We start from the raw sequence: 16,931 nt of genomic DNA on the forward strand, positions 1-16,931 counted from the left end.
AGGGAGAGGAGGTGTTAGAGTTGTTAAAATACATTAGGACAGATAAGTCCCCGGGGCCTGACGGAATATTCCCCAGGCTGCTCCACGAGGCAAGAGAAGAGATTGCTGAGCCTCTGGCTAGGATCTTTATGTCCTCGTTGTCCACGGGAATGGTACCAGAGGATTGGAGGGAGGCGAATGTTGTTCCCTTGTTCAAAAAAGGTAGTAGGGATAGTCCGGGTAATTATAGACCAGTGAGCCTTACGTCTGTGGTGGGAAAGCTGTTGGAAAAGATTCTTAGAGATAGGATCTATAGGCATTTAGAGAATCATGGTCTGATCAGGGACAGTCAGCATGGCTTTGTGAAGGGCAGATCGTGTCTAACAAGCCTGATAGAGTTCTTTGAGGAGGTGACCAGGCATATAGATGAGGGTAGTGCAGTGGATGTGATCTATATGGATTTTAGTAAGGCACTTGACAAGGTTCCACACGGTAGGCTTATTCAGAAAGTCAGAAGGCATGGGATCCAGGGAAGTTTGGCCAGGTGGATTCAGAATTGGCTTGCCTGCAGAAGGCAGAGGGTGGTGGTGGAGGGAGTACATTCAGATTGGAGGATTGTGACTAGTGGTGTCCCACAAGGATCTGTTCTGGGACCTCTACTTTTCGTGATTTTTATTAACGACCTGGATGTTGGGGTAGAAGGCTGGGTTGGCAAGTTTGCAGACGACACAAAGGTTGGTGGTGTTGTAGATAGTGTAGAGGATTGTCAAAGATTGCAGAGAGACATCGATAGGATGCAGAAGTGGGCTGAGAAGTGGCAGATGGAGTTCAACCCGGAGAAGTGTGAGATGGTACACTTTGGAAGGACAAACTCCAAGGCAGAGTACACAGTAAGTGGCAGGATACTTGGTAGTGTGGAGGAGCAGAGGGATCTCGGGGTACATGTCCACAGATCCCTGAAAGTTGCCTCACAGGTGGATAGGGTAGTTAAGAAAGCTTATGGGGTGTTAGCTTTGATAAGTCAAGGGATAGAGTTTAAGAGTCGCAATGTAATGATGCAGCTCTATAAAACTCTGGTTAGGCCACACTTGGAGTACTGTGTCCAGTTCTGGTCACCTCACTATAGGAAGGATGTGGAAGCATTGGAAAGGGTACAGAGGAGATTTACCAGGATGCTGCCTGGTTTAGAAAGTATGCATTGTGATCAGAGATTAAGGGAGCTAGGGCTTTACTCTTTGGAGAGGAGGAGAATGAGAGGAGACATGATAGAGGTGTACAAGATAATAAGAGGAATAAATAGAGTGGATAGCCAGCACCTCTTCCCCAGGGCACCACTGCTCAATACAAAAGGACATGGCTTTAAGGTAAGGGGTGAGAAGTTCAAGGGGGATATTAGAGGAAGGTTTTTTACTCAGAGAGTGGTTAGTGCGTGGAATGCACTGCCTGAGTCAGTGGTGGAGGCAGATACACTAGTGAAGTTTAAGAGACTACTAGACAGGTATATGGAGGAATTTAAGGTGGGGGCTTATATGGGAGGCAGGGTTTGAGGGTCGGCACAACATTGTGGGCCGAAGGGCCTGTACTGTGCTGTACTATTCTATGTTCTATGTTCTATATACCACATATCCAGGTCTTCATCCTCCGAATCAGTATCCCTCTCAGGGGTGGGGTGGGGGCCAGTCTAACCTCTCCTGCTGTGGGCCCTGCAGTCGCCCCACGTTTCTGCAGAGTTATCTTACTAGGTGTAGGCTCCAAGTCGGGCCCTGAGTCTACCTGCACCTCTTGTCCCAGCGCAGAAGGTGGTTCCAATGGAGAATCTTGACAGGCCCATTCCCATCCTCTGGTTTCACCCAGCAAACTGGTAGGTTTGGCATCTGAACTCTCCACCACTTAGGGTATATCCGCCCAACGGTAAGACAATTTATGTTTCCCAGGTAGCCCCAAATTTCTTGAGGACTTGGTCTCCCGGCAAGAGTTGGGAGAACCTCACCGTTTCATCATAGCAACACACATCAAAGTTACTGGTGAACGCAGCAGGCCAGGCAGCATCTCTAGGAAGAGGTACAGTCGACGTAACAGGCCGAGACCCTTCGTCAGGACTGACTGAAGGAAGAGTTAGTAAGAGTTGTTTCCGTTTGATCGTACCTCTTTTTATTTCCTTGATTTTGCTTGGCAGCTGCAACCCCAGCTAATTCATAAGCCTTTTTCAGCTCCCTTCTCCTATCAGACACATCAGATAAATCTTCAGTGGTAAGTCGCCCTTGTCAATCCCGAAACAAAGGCCAATAGGCAACGTCGCCTTGCGCCCAAACATCAGATAGTTTGGCGAGTACCCAGTAGCTTCATTTCGTGTACAGTTGTAACTGTGAACCAGATGTCCAATATGTTGACTGCACCTGCTCTTCTTGCTGACTTCCAGGGTCACGAGCATGTCTAGCAAGGTCCCATTAAACCTCTCAGGCTGGGGATCGCCCTGCAAGTGATAAGCCGTAGTCATCGTCTTCGCGACTCCAAACACGCCCAGTAACTCATGGATGAGTCTGCTGTCGAAATCCCGTCCCTGATCACTGTGTATCTGCCTGAAAAGCCATGATAAATGAAATACTTCTCCCATAACACTTTAGTCATGGTAAACGCCCTCTGGTCCTTGATAGGAAAAGCCTGAGCATATCTGGTGTGGTGGTCCATGATGACTAAGACATTTGCCGTGTCACTGGCAATGGGTTCTATTGACAGGGTATCCATACACACCAGGTCCAGGGGACCCACACACTGCAAGTGGGACAAGGGAGTTGCCCGCGTAGGCAGCATCTTCCGCCGTATCCATCGAATGCATGACTTGCAGTATTCTTTTACCTCCGACTTCATTCAGGACGAGTAAAACTGGTCTCTGAGCAACCCATAGGTCTTTTCAACCCCCAAATGTCCAGAAACTTCATGAACTGACTTCAACGCAATCCTCCGATACTTCTCTGGCAGAACCAACTGGCAACGCTGAGGTCGGTCCAGGGGTGACATGACCCCGGTGTAGGATCTGGTTCTGCAACTCCAGCCGACGCCATTCTCTCAGTAATAGAGACACTACTACATGTTTCCTCTCTCTGCCTGAGCTATCTCTCCCTTTTCGACCTCTGACCAAATGGTGCCGATGCCAGGGTCATCTCGCTGAGCAGCTGCCACTTCCCCAGACAGCCAGGGCATCAAGGGGGATGGGGTGAAGGCAGGGGGATGGGGATGACTGGAAGAATAAGATCAGCCCATGATTAAATGGCAGAGCAGACTTGATGGGCCGAATGACCTACTTCTGCTCCTATATTTTATGGTCTTATAGTCAAACTCAATTGCGGCAGCTGATTTGTCTTCAGCGCAGTCAGGTTGCAGTAAATTTTGGGTATGTCGTCATCAGAAGCTCCCAATTGATCCACTGTTTGAACCTACCCTTCCTTTCCCTCTGCCTTCACGGTGATGGCAAACTGACACATGGCCTTTAACCTTGGGGCAGGGACACTCTCCCACTCCTTGTCCCTGTCCAGTCTCTCGTGTGCCCGTTGGGACAAAGCATCAGCATCAATGTTCCTGCTTCCTGGCCGGTTCTTCAGGCTGAAATCATAGGCAGACAATGCCGCCAGCCACCGATAGCCTGTGGCATCCAGTTTTGCTGAGGTCAGGATATAAGTTAGGGGGTTGTTGTCCGTTCTCACCTCAAACTTGGCCCCATAGAAGTAGTCACTCGGCTTATCCATCAGCACCTATTTCAATGCCAGAAATTCCAACTTATGCGTGGGATAGCTTTTCTCAGAGGGCGACAGATTCCAGTTGACAAACGCAACAGGTGTCAAGCCGGTGCCCCGATCCTGATACAGGATGCCCCCCAAGCCCTCTCGTCTGGTATCCATATGCAGTACATACGGCAATCGGGGGTCCGCAAAAGCCAGCACCGGCACCAGGGTCAGCAGCTCCTTCAGCAAATGAAAGGCCTCCTCACATTTTGGGTTCCACCTTGGTCCAAAGGGCTCCAATAGGCTAAGATACTCTCCACCTTCCTGTCCTTTTTTCCCCTTCCCTTTCTTCCCCAAGGGAGGGTAACCACACAGAAGCTGATTCAATGGGTGACTCACTTTCGCATAACCCTTTACGAACCTCCGGTAGTAACCATAGAACCAAAGGATCGAACGCAGAGCACTCACAGTCTGGGGTTTTGGCCAAGTGGTCACCACCTCTATCTTAGCCGGATGTAGCTACTCCAATCTGTGAGACTATGTGCCCAACATAGCTGACAGACTTTTTGCAGATCTGGCACTTGTCCCAGGAAAGTTTTAACCCTTCAGCTTTCAGGCAGCCCAGCACCTTCACTAGCCTCGCTTCATGTTCTTCCAAGGTGAATCCAAACACTATGAGGTCATCCAGATACACCAATACCTCAAGCAAGTTCATATCCCCCACTGGCTTCTCCATGATCTGCTGGAAGGTTGCAGGGGCTCCTGATATGCCCTGGGGCATCCTTTCGAACTAGATGAATCCCAGGGAACATATAAATGCCATCTCCTCTTTGTCAGCCTCAGTCATGGGGCTCTGGTAATAGTTACTCCTCAAATCCAGCACGCTGAACCACTTCGCAACACTCAGACAGGCCAGTGTGTCTTCAATCCTCGGGCCCGTATATTGGTCAGGGACAGCACGCCTGTTCAGAGTCCTATAGCCCACACACACCCATACCTTCCCATTCTTCTTTCAGGCCACTACTATTGGGGACGCATAGGGGCTTTGGGACTCGGTGATGATCCCAGCCTCCTTCAACTTACACAAATGCTGATGAATGTCTTCCACGTCTGCAGGGCCAATCTCTGCAAACTCTCTCTAAATGGGGTGTCCTCCATCATCCAGATAGTGTAACAAGTGCTCCTGGAACAACCCACATCAAACTCGTCAGTGGAAAAGACACCTTCCAGCTTCAACATCTTCCCTACAAAGCTCCTCTTCCAACCCGCAGGAACTGGGAAGTCCCCGAAGTTGAATGACTTAGCGGTCAACTTTCCCCCTTTTTCCAACAGTTTCTCCCTGGCTTGTCTCAAAGGGACATTGGACAATACCGTCACCAGGAACAGATGTGCCAGGGGCATCCCCCACTTGAAAGTGACCTCTTTCTTCGTAGTGTTCCTGACAATCACTGCCAACCTGCTCGCCAGTACAATCAAGGGCTTCTGCAGTTCGAGACTCACCAGTACCCCAGCACAAAATCCTAACTCCCCTTTGTGGTCTTCCAGAGCATCCACTAAGAGGGCCTCGTCCCCAGGCACTCCGGGAAATTTGGGTGTCCCTATCACTCTCGCTACTTCCCCAGGCAGCACCACCATCGACTTCAACCGGGTGAACCACACAACCCTTTGTCTAAATTTGGTATCCAATCCAATGCAACCACACACTTCCTCAAAAGCAGCTTGAAACACCGGGTGCACGGACAATGTTCCCAGGAACCTCTCACCAGCATTCTCCTGGCAGGCCCCCATGAGCTTCCTCACAAGAGGGGTGTTGGTCCCCTCCAGAAATGAAACGCTGCCCTTCTCAAGGGGGTCTGGACAAACCAGCACTAATGTACCAAGAACCTCAGACACTCCCACATTGGCCTCCGAGAACTCCGAGTTTGTTGTAAAACAAACAGTACAACAATGTGACCTGCGACCCGGTATCAAGTATGGCTTTAGCATAAATACCCTCTATCCATAGTGACACACTGGAGCATGGTCCCACTAAGTCTTCAAGAATTGGGTCTTTCGCTTTCAGGGTTACCTTGATATATTGTCGGGAACGTGTTCTCCCAGAGACACCAGGCAGTTCCCTCACTCAGTCTCCTCTAAGTTTTCCGACACCTCTCTCTCTTAGGTACCTGAGGACTCACTCTCCGAGGGGCTTCCCACCACTCACACTCCTGCCTGAAGTATCTCTCTTCAGCACAGTTATAACAGACAATACCAGCTGCCCCCCTCCTCGTGGAACCCCAGTGAACCGCAGCCCTCCACGTAGTCTGTCCCCTTAGGGGGTCCGCCTTTCTACCAGTCCTATTATACGGGGGCTCTACACCTGCTGTTATCACCCGGGATATCTCAGTTCTCAACTCTGCCACAATCTCCTTTACCATCCCCCGGGTTGGGCTAGCCGCGGTCACTTCACCACAGGGGACCACTGCTGACGGAGCCCTCCCGCGCTTCTGACGTGTTCTCCTACTCCCGTACCTCACTGATCAGCTCAACAAAAGAGGGAAGGGGGCACGTCTTACGAGACCGTTGGAGACCCCAAGCAATCAGGTCCTGGGACTGGGCACCCTTGGCTATCTGGTCCATTCTTAACTGATCCACCTCAGCCGCCTGAATGACCCCTCTGCGCTGCAAGCAATTTAGCTGCCTCTCTAGCCGAAAAACATAAGCAGAAAGCTTCTCCCCCTTCTCCTGCAGCATGTTCTGAAACCCCACCATGAGCTCCAGTGGGCTCCCTGTCATGCCAAAGGCGGTCTCCAATGCTCCCAGATAATCGGCAGTGTTGGCTAGGGGTTGCCGTGTTTTCACAGCTCTCACGTCAGCAGCCAACCCCCTCAAACTCTCAACCAATCTCTGTCTCTTTACATCATCAGAGCACCGCCACTCATCTAACAACTGAGAGGTCTGTTCCGCCCAAGTCTCATACTCCTCTTCCCCTCGGCGGTGGGTGTTATTCCAGAGAATATTCTTAGCTTCCAGTGGGGACCCTCAGCCTGTGCACTGGGCCACTTATTCGCCAGAGAGGTGAGGGCTGATGCCAACTCAGAACTCTCACCCTTCACTGGGGGATGAGGACTAATTGGACATTACAAATCCGGCCACTCCTTCCCTTTGCTCTCCTTACTCAGTCTCAGAGATAATAGCCTTTGAAGCTCATGGACCACATGCTGTCTCTCCTGGAAAATCACCATCGTTGTTTCATTTAAAAATCTCTTCATGCAGCAAATGCCTGATCCACTTCGCATAGCCCTAGCTAATGCACCTGTGATTAGGAGCTTGCTAGGATGGCTGATAATCTACAGTCAGCCAGGCAGTGGTGCATCATTCCTCATCTTTTCTCTATCTCAATAAGCCCAGTCATGAAGGCCACATGCAGCTGCAAAACAGACGATGCCAGGCCTGTGTTTTTACCATGCTCGCTTTGGTAGGAACACCCAGAGATGCCAACCACCTGGCAGCTTCAACAGTGCCAGTGCATCGGGTCATCACAGGTCTGTGAACACTGTGCGTTCCATTTGCCAGGGTCGGCTACTATACATAACGGATGCCCTTTCAGGGCAACGGTTCCTGTGTAACACAGGTGCTCAAGTGGGCGTACTACCAGCATTCGCCTATTGATGAGAAGGCAAAGAGTGACAAAACCCGAATGGAGTTTGCCAACGACATCGCAATGCTCTGCTTCAGTGGGTGATGTTACACATGGGACTTCGTCCTGGCTAAAGTGGCTAGACTCTGCTCGGTGCAGATTCCCTGTGTGCCCAAGGACTGTTGGTCGGTCTTAAGAACTGCTGGCTAATGGATGTCAAAGACTGTGGGTCATTACCCTGCTCCCCTAGTAAGTTCCTCACTACAACTCCGTCAAGTGCATGCGCCTCTGTGTGTGAGTTCACTTGACTGCTGGGTGAATTCCCAAGCTCACATTGTCCACTACAGTTGCAAGACATGGGGTCGAACACCACATTCCTACAACTGGCTGCCAGTCCAGCTTCTCGGTCTCTATCTGGCTGTTTTTTTCTAGAGGGTCACCATTTCACATCGTTTATTGACCACAAACCCTTCATGCATGCTATGGACAAAATATCAGATGCTTGTTCTGCATGGCAGTAACACTACGGGGCCTACATATCCAAGTTCACAACTGATATATAGCATATCATGGGAAAAAGTAATGCTGTGGCCGATTCTCTCTCACAGCCAGCCATTGATAGGGGTTGGTTATGCCGGCATGGCAGCTGACCAAAGTTATTGATCCAGAGGTCCAGGCTTACCATACAGCAGTCACAGGCCTGAGGTTGGCTGACATTAAGTTCAGGGAAGCTGGGGTTTCTCTCCTGTGCGATGTCTCAGCTGGTTGTCCTCGCCCCATCGTACCTGTTGTCGACTCCATACATGGCCTCTCGCATCCAGGCCGCAAGGCTTTGCAGAAACTGGTTGCACTGAAGTTTGTTTGGCACGGCCTCAGGAAGGACACAAGTGATTGGACTGCAGCTTGTGTGGAAGTCCAGTGGGGGAAAAAAACTAACCATTGGCACCTTTTGAGGTCCTTAAGCAACAGTTTGACCTTGTTGGTCTTCTTCCCCACCCCCCCGCAGTTTCACACACCTTATGACCATGGTGGAGCACAATACCAGGTGGCCAGAGGTCATCCCTCTAGCATCAACGACGGCCGCAGACGTGGCTTGGCTCCTCAGTTTGGCACTCCATCTGATATTTTCTCTGACCAGAGTCTCAAATTCATTTCAGACCTCTGGGCTGCGGTGGTCCAGGATCTCGGTGTTAGAATACCTCACACCACAGCATATCCCCTGCAGTCCAATGGCCTATGCAAGCAGCTTCACCACTCCTTAAAAGCTGCTCGGAGGGCTTCCCTGATGACTGTTGGCATGATTGGCTCCCGTGGGTCCTGCTGGCCCTCAGTACTGCTCCAAATCTGCAGCTGAGTTGGTATACGGCAGATGTTACGAATGCCAGGTGATTTCTTTCCTGATGCCATGGCCACCTGGTCTTCCTCTCAACAGCACTCCACCCTCCTCAGTAAATTCCAATACCTTTTCACTTGTCCCTACCTCCCACCATGGCGTACAGCACTCTTGGCTTGTATAGGTAACGTAATTGGGAGAAATGTGCGTAATTCACAAGCATCGACATGGAGTTGGAGTTTCACTTTAAGAGGCTGATCTGGCATGATGTTGTTACATAAGGATTTTTAGCGCACTTTGGCGGTGTAGGTTTTGGAGTTCAATAAAGTGCGTTCAGGGTTTTCTTAAACATAAAATGCCTCACTTTGTTTTATGTACATAAACCCACAGGGGCAGCTGCAGCAGGCAGCCTGATTAGAGAGGAGAGTGAGAATGGAGTCAGTTCCAGTTAGTACCTTCTGATCCCGGTGGATGACATTCCCTGAGTGGATGTACTTGGTGGCCTTAAGCAGTTGGTAAAGGATGTAGCGGATGTGAATGTCTTTCAGGAGGTTTCCTTTCCTTATCACTGCATGCAAATCCGTCTCTGTAAAAAGAAAAGGATAGGCCAGTGTCTCTCAGAAAGGCAAAAACATCAGAGACTGCAGACAACAGGAATTCTGCAGATGCTGGAAATTCAAGCAACACACATCAAAATTGCTGGTGAACGCAGCAGGCCTAGCAGCATCTCTAGGAAGAGGTACAGTTGACGTTTCAGGCAGAGACTCTTCATCAGGACTAACTGAAGGAATGCCCCACCTCCCCCTCGTACCCCATCCGTTATCCATTTTTATACACACATTCGTTCTCTCACTCTCCCTCTGACTATACCCCTTGCCCATCCCCTGGTCTTTCCCCCCCGCCTTGTCTTTCTCCCCGGACCTCCTGTCCCATGACTGCAGACGCTGACATTTGGAAAATAAACAAGCAGCTGGAGCAACTCAGCAGGTCAAGCAGCGTCTGTGGAAAGAAATGGACAGTCGATGTTTGGGGTCAATGCCCTTCTTAAAACATCGATTGTCTATCTCCCTCCACAGATACTGCCTGACCTGCTTAACTGACGCAGCATTCTGTGTGTCATTCAGATAGAAACCTATCGAGTTTCCGGAATCCACTTTTATCTACACCCACTGGACAGGAGCTCCATCTTAACACATGACAATCCACCTATCCCCTCCCCCACTACAGACACTTCCCTTCTCCCACCACCAACACACCAACCCTAACAGAAACCCCCTCCCTTTATCTCCCACGACACAGACACTTCCCTTCCTCCCACTCTTGACACACCTACCAGACAGAGATGATTCTCCCCACCCCCAATACACATTGCCCCTCCTCCCACCCCCGATACACCAACTCTGACAGCGACCCTCCCCAGCCTATTACACAGACATTTCCTCTCCTCCCACCCCTGAAACACCAACTGTGATAGAGACACTCCAACCCCCATCCCAATACAGACACTTCCCCTCCTGCCACCCCCGACACACCAACCCTGACAAGAGACACCTCTCCCCCTACGCCCACATAGACTTCGCCTCCTCCCACCAACCCTGAGAAACCCCTTCCCCCACCACCACTACACAAACACTTCCCCTCTCACCCCCGACACAGCAACCCTGAAGACACCCCTTTCCCTTACCACCAATACAGACACTTTCCCTCCTCCCACCCCAACACACCAACCGTGATAGAGAACACCCTCCCAGCCCAATACACTTTCCCTCCTCCCATCCCTGACACAACCCTAACTTAAAACCCCCCCACCCCTACCCCAATACAAACACTTCCCATCCCCAATACAGCAACCCTGACAGAGACACTCCCCCTACGCCCAGCACAGACACTTCCCTCCTCCCACATTGTAAGGTGAACAGTCCACACATTGTAATTGTATCCTGGTCTACCATTGTCTGTCGATTGTAATTGTACCCAGTTCTACCACTGCCAATACATTGTAATTTACCCAGGTCAACCACTGTCCACACATTGTAATTGCACCCAGGTCTACCACTGCCAACATTGTAATATACCCAGTCGACGACTGTCAAAACATTGTAATTGTACCCCACGTCTACCACTGTCCATACATTGTAATTTTACCCCAGTCTACCACTGCCAACACATTGTAATTTATCCAGGTCAACCAATGTCCACACATTATAATTGCATCTGGTATGACTATAAGACATAGGAGCAGAATTAGGCCATTTGGCCCATCAGGTCTGTTCTGCCATTCAATAATGGCTGATCCTGTTTTCCCTACTCAGCTCAGCCCCTTCTCCCTGTAACCTTTGATGTAATGTCCAAACAAGAACTAATCAAGCTCTGCCTTAAATATACCCAATGACCTGGCTTCCACAGTTGCCTATAGTAGTAACTTCAAAAATTCACTACACTCTGGCGAAGGAAATTATTCTGCATCACTGTTTCAAATGGATGCCCCTCTATCCTGGACCTGTGCCCTCTAGTCGTAGACTACCCCACACCATGGGAAACATCCTTTCCACATCTACTCTGTCTAGGCCTTTCAACATTCAAAATGTTTCACGGAGATCCCACTCATCATTATAATTCCAGCAAGTACAGACCCAAACCTATCAAACGTCCCTTTCATTCCTGAAATCAGTCTTGTGTACCCTTTACAAACAAGCACATCTTTTCTTAGATGAGGAGGCCAAAACTTAACTATAAAAGATTCAGAGAACTAGGTAATGTTAGAGATCTAGAAGATTATAAGGCTAACAGGAAGGAGCTTAAGAAGGAAATTAGGAGAGCCAGAAGGGGCCATGAGAAGGCCCTGGCGGGCAGGATTAAGGAAAACCCCAAGGCATTCTACAAGTATGTGAAGAGCAAGAGGATAAGATGTGAAAGAATAGGACCTATCAAGTGTGACAGTGGGGAAGTGTGTATGGAACCGGAGGAAATAGCAAAGGTACTTAATGAATACTTTACTTCAGTATTCACTATGGAAAAGGATCTTGGGGATTGTAGCGATGACTTGCAGCGGACTGAAAAGCTTGAGCATGTAGATATTAAGAAAGAGGATGTGCTGGAGCTTTTTGAAAGCATCAAGTTGGATAAGTCGCCAGGACCGAATGAGATATACACCAGGCTACTGTGGGAGGCGAAGGAGGAGATTGTGGCCATGATCTTTGTATCAGCAATGGGTCGGGAGAGGTTCCGGAGGATTGAAGGGTTGCGAATGTTGTTCCTTTATTCAAGAAAGGGAGTAGATATAGCCCAGGAAATTATAGACCAGTGAGTCTTACCTCAGTGTTGGTAAGTTGATAGAGAAGACCCTGACAGGCAGGATTTATGAACATTTGGAAAGGTATAATACGATCAGGAATAGTCAGCATGGCTTTGTCAAGGGCAGGTCATGCCTTACGAGCCTGATTGAATTTTTTGAGGATGTGACTAAACACATTGATGAAGGAAGAGCAGTAGATGTAGTGTATATGGATTTCAGCAAGGCATTTGATAAGGTACCCATGCAAGGCTTATTGAGAAAGTAAGGAGGCATGGGATCCAAGGTGACATGCTTTGTGGATCCAGAACTGGCTCGCCCACAGAAGGCAAAGAGTGGTTGTAGACGGGTCATATCCTGCATGGAGGTCGGTCACCAGTGGAGTGCCTCAGGGATCTGTTCTGTGACCCTTACTCTTCGTGATTTTATAAATGACCTGGATGAGGAAGTGGAGGGATGGGTTAGTAAGTTTGCTAATGAAAAGGTTGGGGGTGTTGTGGATAGTGTGGAGGGCTGTCAGAGGTTACAGCGGGACATTGATAGGATGTAAAACTGGGCTGAGAAGTGGCAGATGAAGTTCAACCCAGATAAGTATGAAGTGGTTCATTTTGGTAGGTCAAATATGATGGTAGAATATAGTATTAATGGTAAGACTCTTGGCAGTGTGGAAGAGCAGAGGGATTTTGGGGTCCGAGTCCATAGTACGCTCAAAGCAACTGCGCAGGTTGACTCTGTGGTTAAGAAGGCTCATGGTGTATTGGCCTTCATCAATCATGGAATTCAATTTAGGATCCGAGAGGTAATGTTGCAGCTATATAGAGTGGCATGCAAAAGTTTGAACACCCCTGGTCAAAACTTCTGTTACTGTGAATAGCTAAGTGAGTAAAAGATGACCTGATTTCCAAAAGGCATAAAGTTAAAGAAGACACATTTCTTTAATGTTTTAAGCAAGATAACTTTTTTTATTTCCATCTTTTACAGTTTCAAAATAACAAAAAAGTTAAAGGGCCTGAAGCAAAAGTTTGAGCACCCTGCATGGTCAGTACTTAGTAAAACCCCATCTGGCAAGTATCACAGCTTGTAAATGCTTTTTGTAGCCAGCTAACAGTCTTTCCAACTCCTGTTTGGGGGACTTTTGCCCATTCTTCCTTGCAAAAGGCTTCTAGTTCTGTGAGATTCTTGGGCCAAATTGCTCTTTTGAGGTCTATCCACAGATTTTCGATGATGTTTAGGTCAGCTGTGGCGCAATGACATCACCGCTGGACTCCGGAACGGAGGTTCCCGGATTCGAATCCAGTCGGGCGCCGCTCTCGAGTACGCTTTCCATCCGTGCCGGGTTGAGTGTTGAGCTTGCAACTCAACCTCGTGAAGATAAAGAAAAATACTGTGAAACATCTGTGCGAGGAGTGACACCCCGCACAGCCTTCCCATCTGCACCTTGTAAGGCATGAAAATGCTCGACGCTGGCCTCTCAGGCCTGAGTCGCCATCATCATCAATAGGACGGGGGACTGTGACGGCCATAGCAAAAGAGGCTTATGCCTCTTGAGGTAGTCCACTGTGGATTTTGAGGTGTGCTTACGATCATTATCCTGTTGTAGAAGCCATCCTCTTTCATCGTCAGCTTTTTTACACACAGTGTAATGTTTGCTTCCAGAATTTGCTGGTATTTAATCAAATTCGTTCTTCCCTCTACCAGTAAAATGTTCCCCGTGCCACTGGCTGCAACAGAAGCCCAAAGAATGATCAATTCACCCCCATGCTTAACAGTTAGAGAGGTGTTCTTTTCATGAAATTCTGCACCCTTTTTTCTCCAAACATATCTTTGCTCATTGCGGCCAAAATTCAGCATCAGAAGTTTGCAAAGGAACATCTAAACAAGCCTGATGCATTTTGGAAACAAGTCCTATGGACTGATGAAGTTAAAATAGAACTTCTTGGCATGCAAGACAGCCCAAGAATCTCACAACACTAGAAGCCTTTTGCAAGGAAGAATGGGCGAAAATCCCCCAAACAGGAGTTGAAAGACTCTTACCTAGCTACAAAAAGTATTTACAAGCTGTGATTCCTTCCAAGGGGGGGGGGGGGTTACTAAGTACTGACCATACAGGGTGCCCAGACTTTTGCTTCAGGCCCTTTTCCTTCTTTGTTATTTTGAAACTGTAAAAGATGAAAATAAAAAAGTAATCTTGCTTAAAACATTAAAGAAATATGTCATCTTTAACTTCATGCCTTTTGGAAATCAGGTCATCTTTTACTCACTTAGCTATTCACAGTAACAGAAATTTTGACCGGGGTGCCCAAACTTTTGCATGCCACTGTAAGACCCTGGTCAGACCCCACTTGGAGTACTGTGCTCAGTTCTGGTCGCCTCACTACAGGAAGGATGTGGAAGCCATAGAAAGGGTGCAGAGGAGATTTACAAGGATGTTGCCTGGATTGGGAAGCATGCCTTATGAGAATAGGTTGAGTGAACTCGGCCTTTTCTGCTTGGAGCAACGGAGGATGAGAAGTGACCCAATAAAAGTGTATAAGATGACGAGAGCAATTGATCATGTGGATAGTCAGAGGCTTTTTTCCAGGGCTGAAATGGTTGCCACAAGAGGACACAGGTTTAAGGTGCTAGGGAGTAGGTACAGAGATGTCAGGGGTAGGTTTTTTACTCAGAGAGTGGTGAGTGCGTGGAATGGGCTGCTGGCAACGGTGCTGGATGGGGTCTTTTAAGAGACTTTTGGACAGGTACATGGAGCTTAGAAAAATAGAGGGCTATGGGTGAGCCTAGTAATTTCTAAGGTAGGGACATGTTTGGCACAACTTTGTGGGCCGAAGGGCCTGTATTGTGCTGTAGGTTTTCTATGTTTCTCCCAACTCATGCCAGGAGACCGAGTCCTCATAAGGAATTTGAGGCTACCTGGGAAGCATAAGTTGGCTGACCACTGGGCAGCTACACCCTATGTAGTGGTGAGTCAGATGCCAAATGTACCAGTTTTCCAAGTAAAACCAGAGGATGGGAATGGGCCTGCCAAGATTCTCCTTCGGAGCCACCTTCTGCCTCTGGGAAAGGAGGTGTGGGTTGACCCAGAGCCCCACCTGGAGCCTACACCTAGTAAGATGACTCTGCAGTGACATGCGGCAACTGAAGGACCAGCAGCAGGAAATTAGACTGGCCCCTGGCTCTGAATGGGATACTGATTTGGAGGATGAGGAAATGGGGGTGTGGTATATGCCACCTTTTGCTAACTCCCCACTGATTGAGGAAGAGATTCCCAACACTTCTTACACTGAGTCAGGTGAAATCGGTGGGGGGGGGGGTGGGGATGGGGGTGCTATCTGTGGACAGCCTGGGTTTCAGCGGGACCTTGCAAGGGATGAAACAGGGCTCAGCCAAGGGACAGAGGGGTCCAAGTTGCAGGAGGGCACGAGTGATAGACCGGGGGAGGCCTCACCAGGTAGACCAGAAGTATCCCCAGTAGTGTCAGAACATGAAGAAGTAGATGAGAGGGTATGGAGGTCGCAAAGAATCAGGAGGCCACTGGATAGGCTGGCCTATGTAGCACTAGGGGGACAGAGTGTGACCCCTACCATTTTGGGGAGCTATGTCACTGCCTTTTCCACCTGAGTTGGACTTTCTGCTTTGCATGAAGGGTTGGCAAATTATCTCAATGTCATGAGGACATGACTAAATTTGGTGGGGGAGAGTGTAACACCCTGGGAAAGGTTTCACTGCTAATGTAACGGTCTTTCTGTAGTAGCACTGCTAATGTAATGGTTTTCTGTAACAGCAGTGTTTGGGTTATGGCTAGAGATAACGGGAGCTTTGGAATGTGCGCCATCCAATGAAGGGAGTGTTTTTTTCTTGTGCGCCTGAGACCAAGGTGATCTGGGTCTTTTGTTCATCCAAAGATGGGGAGAGAGGATGCCAGAAAGGAGAGGTCGTATTTACCAGAAAGGAGTGTACTTAAGAGTGGGGCCGGGAGTCGACGAAGCCTGGGGAAATCAATGGAGGACCAACGGAAGGGAAACCGTGAGCTCCAACTTGTGCACGTTAGACTGTTTCATTAAAATGAGCCCTTTTCTTTTTGTTTTACTTTACTAACCCTTTAGCCAAATTAAGAATTATAAAGCTAAATTGTTTAATTGAATGTGGCATATTGTCAGTTATTTCGTGGTACTGATTTGAAACAAGGTAACACATCACACAGCATCCACACATCAGGAGGTTTTGCACTTCAATCTCATAGGTTTGCTGGGGCCAGAGATTGTCTTCTCTAGACCTACCGTATGCAGCCGGCAGAACCTTAGGTTACACCTAGAAACTCACACCATTGCTGCTCTCCCATACCACTGTAATTTCCTTTACTCTACTGAAATACTGCTATGTCAGACTTTACTTTCTCCCTATTAAATTTTAATTTGAACTCAATCATATTGTGATCACTGACTCCTAAGCATTCTTTTTCCTTAAGCTCCCTAAACACCTCTGGTTCATTACATAACACCCAATCCAGTATACCTGATCCCCTAGTAAGTTCACCGACCAACTGCTCTAAAAAACTATCTTGTAGGCATTCAACTAACTCATTCTCTTGAGATCCATTTCCAACCCAGTTTTCCCAATCGACCTGCATGTTGAAACCTCTCACGACTATCCTAACATTGCCCTTTTGATACAACTTTTCAACTTCCACCCACCCCCAAAACACCAACCCTGACTGAGACCCTCCCCTATCCCCCACAACACAGACACTTTCCCAAACATGAGAAAATTTGTAGATGCTGGAAATCCAAGGAACACACACAAACTACTGGTGGAAGTCAGCAGGCCAGGCAGCATCTATGGAAGAGAGTATGGTCGACATTTCGGACCGAGACACTTGATCAGGACAGGAGAAAAATGATGAGGAGTCAGATTTAGAAGATGGAGGGAAAAAAAAACATGAGGAGATAGGTGAAACTAACAGGTGGGATGGGGGGGTGAAGTAAAGAGCTG

General features: G+C 48.5%; 1 protein-coding gene across 5 annotated transcripts in view; it reads right to left on the reverse strand.

Moving 5' to 3' along the window:
- mapk15 (mitogen-activated protein kinase 15) overlaps positions 1–16,931 on the reverse strand; it is a 214,853-nt gene that overhangs the window by 158,033 nt on the left and 39,889 nt on the right. For all 5 annotated transcript variants that reach the window (XR_010017473.1, XM_063044741.1, XM_063044742.1 and 2 more), the window contains exon 5: positions 9,106–9,236. Coding sequence is in view for 4 of the 5 variants with exons in the window: in XM_063044741.1 (XP_062900811.1) it covers positions 9,106–9,236 (131 nt within the window). In the remaining variant the exon portion in view is untranslated. The remainder of the gene's footprint in view (positions 1–9,105; positions 9,237–16,931) is intronic.

The sequence above is a fragment of the Mobula hypostoma genome, chromosome 3, assembly GCF_963921235.1.
Source record: "Mobula hypostoma chromosome 3, sMobHyp1.1, whole genome shotgun sequence".
NCBI classification, from domain to species: domain Eukaryota; kingdom Metazoa; phylum Chordata; class Chondrichthyes; order Myliobatiformes; family Myliobatidae; genus Mobula; species Mobula hypostoma.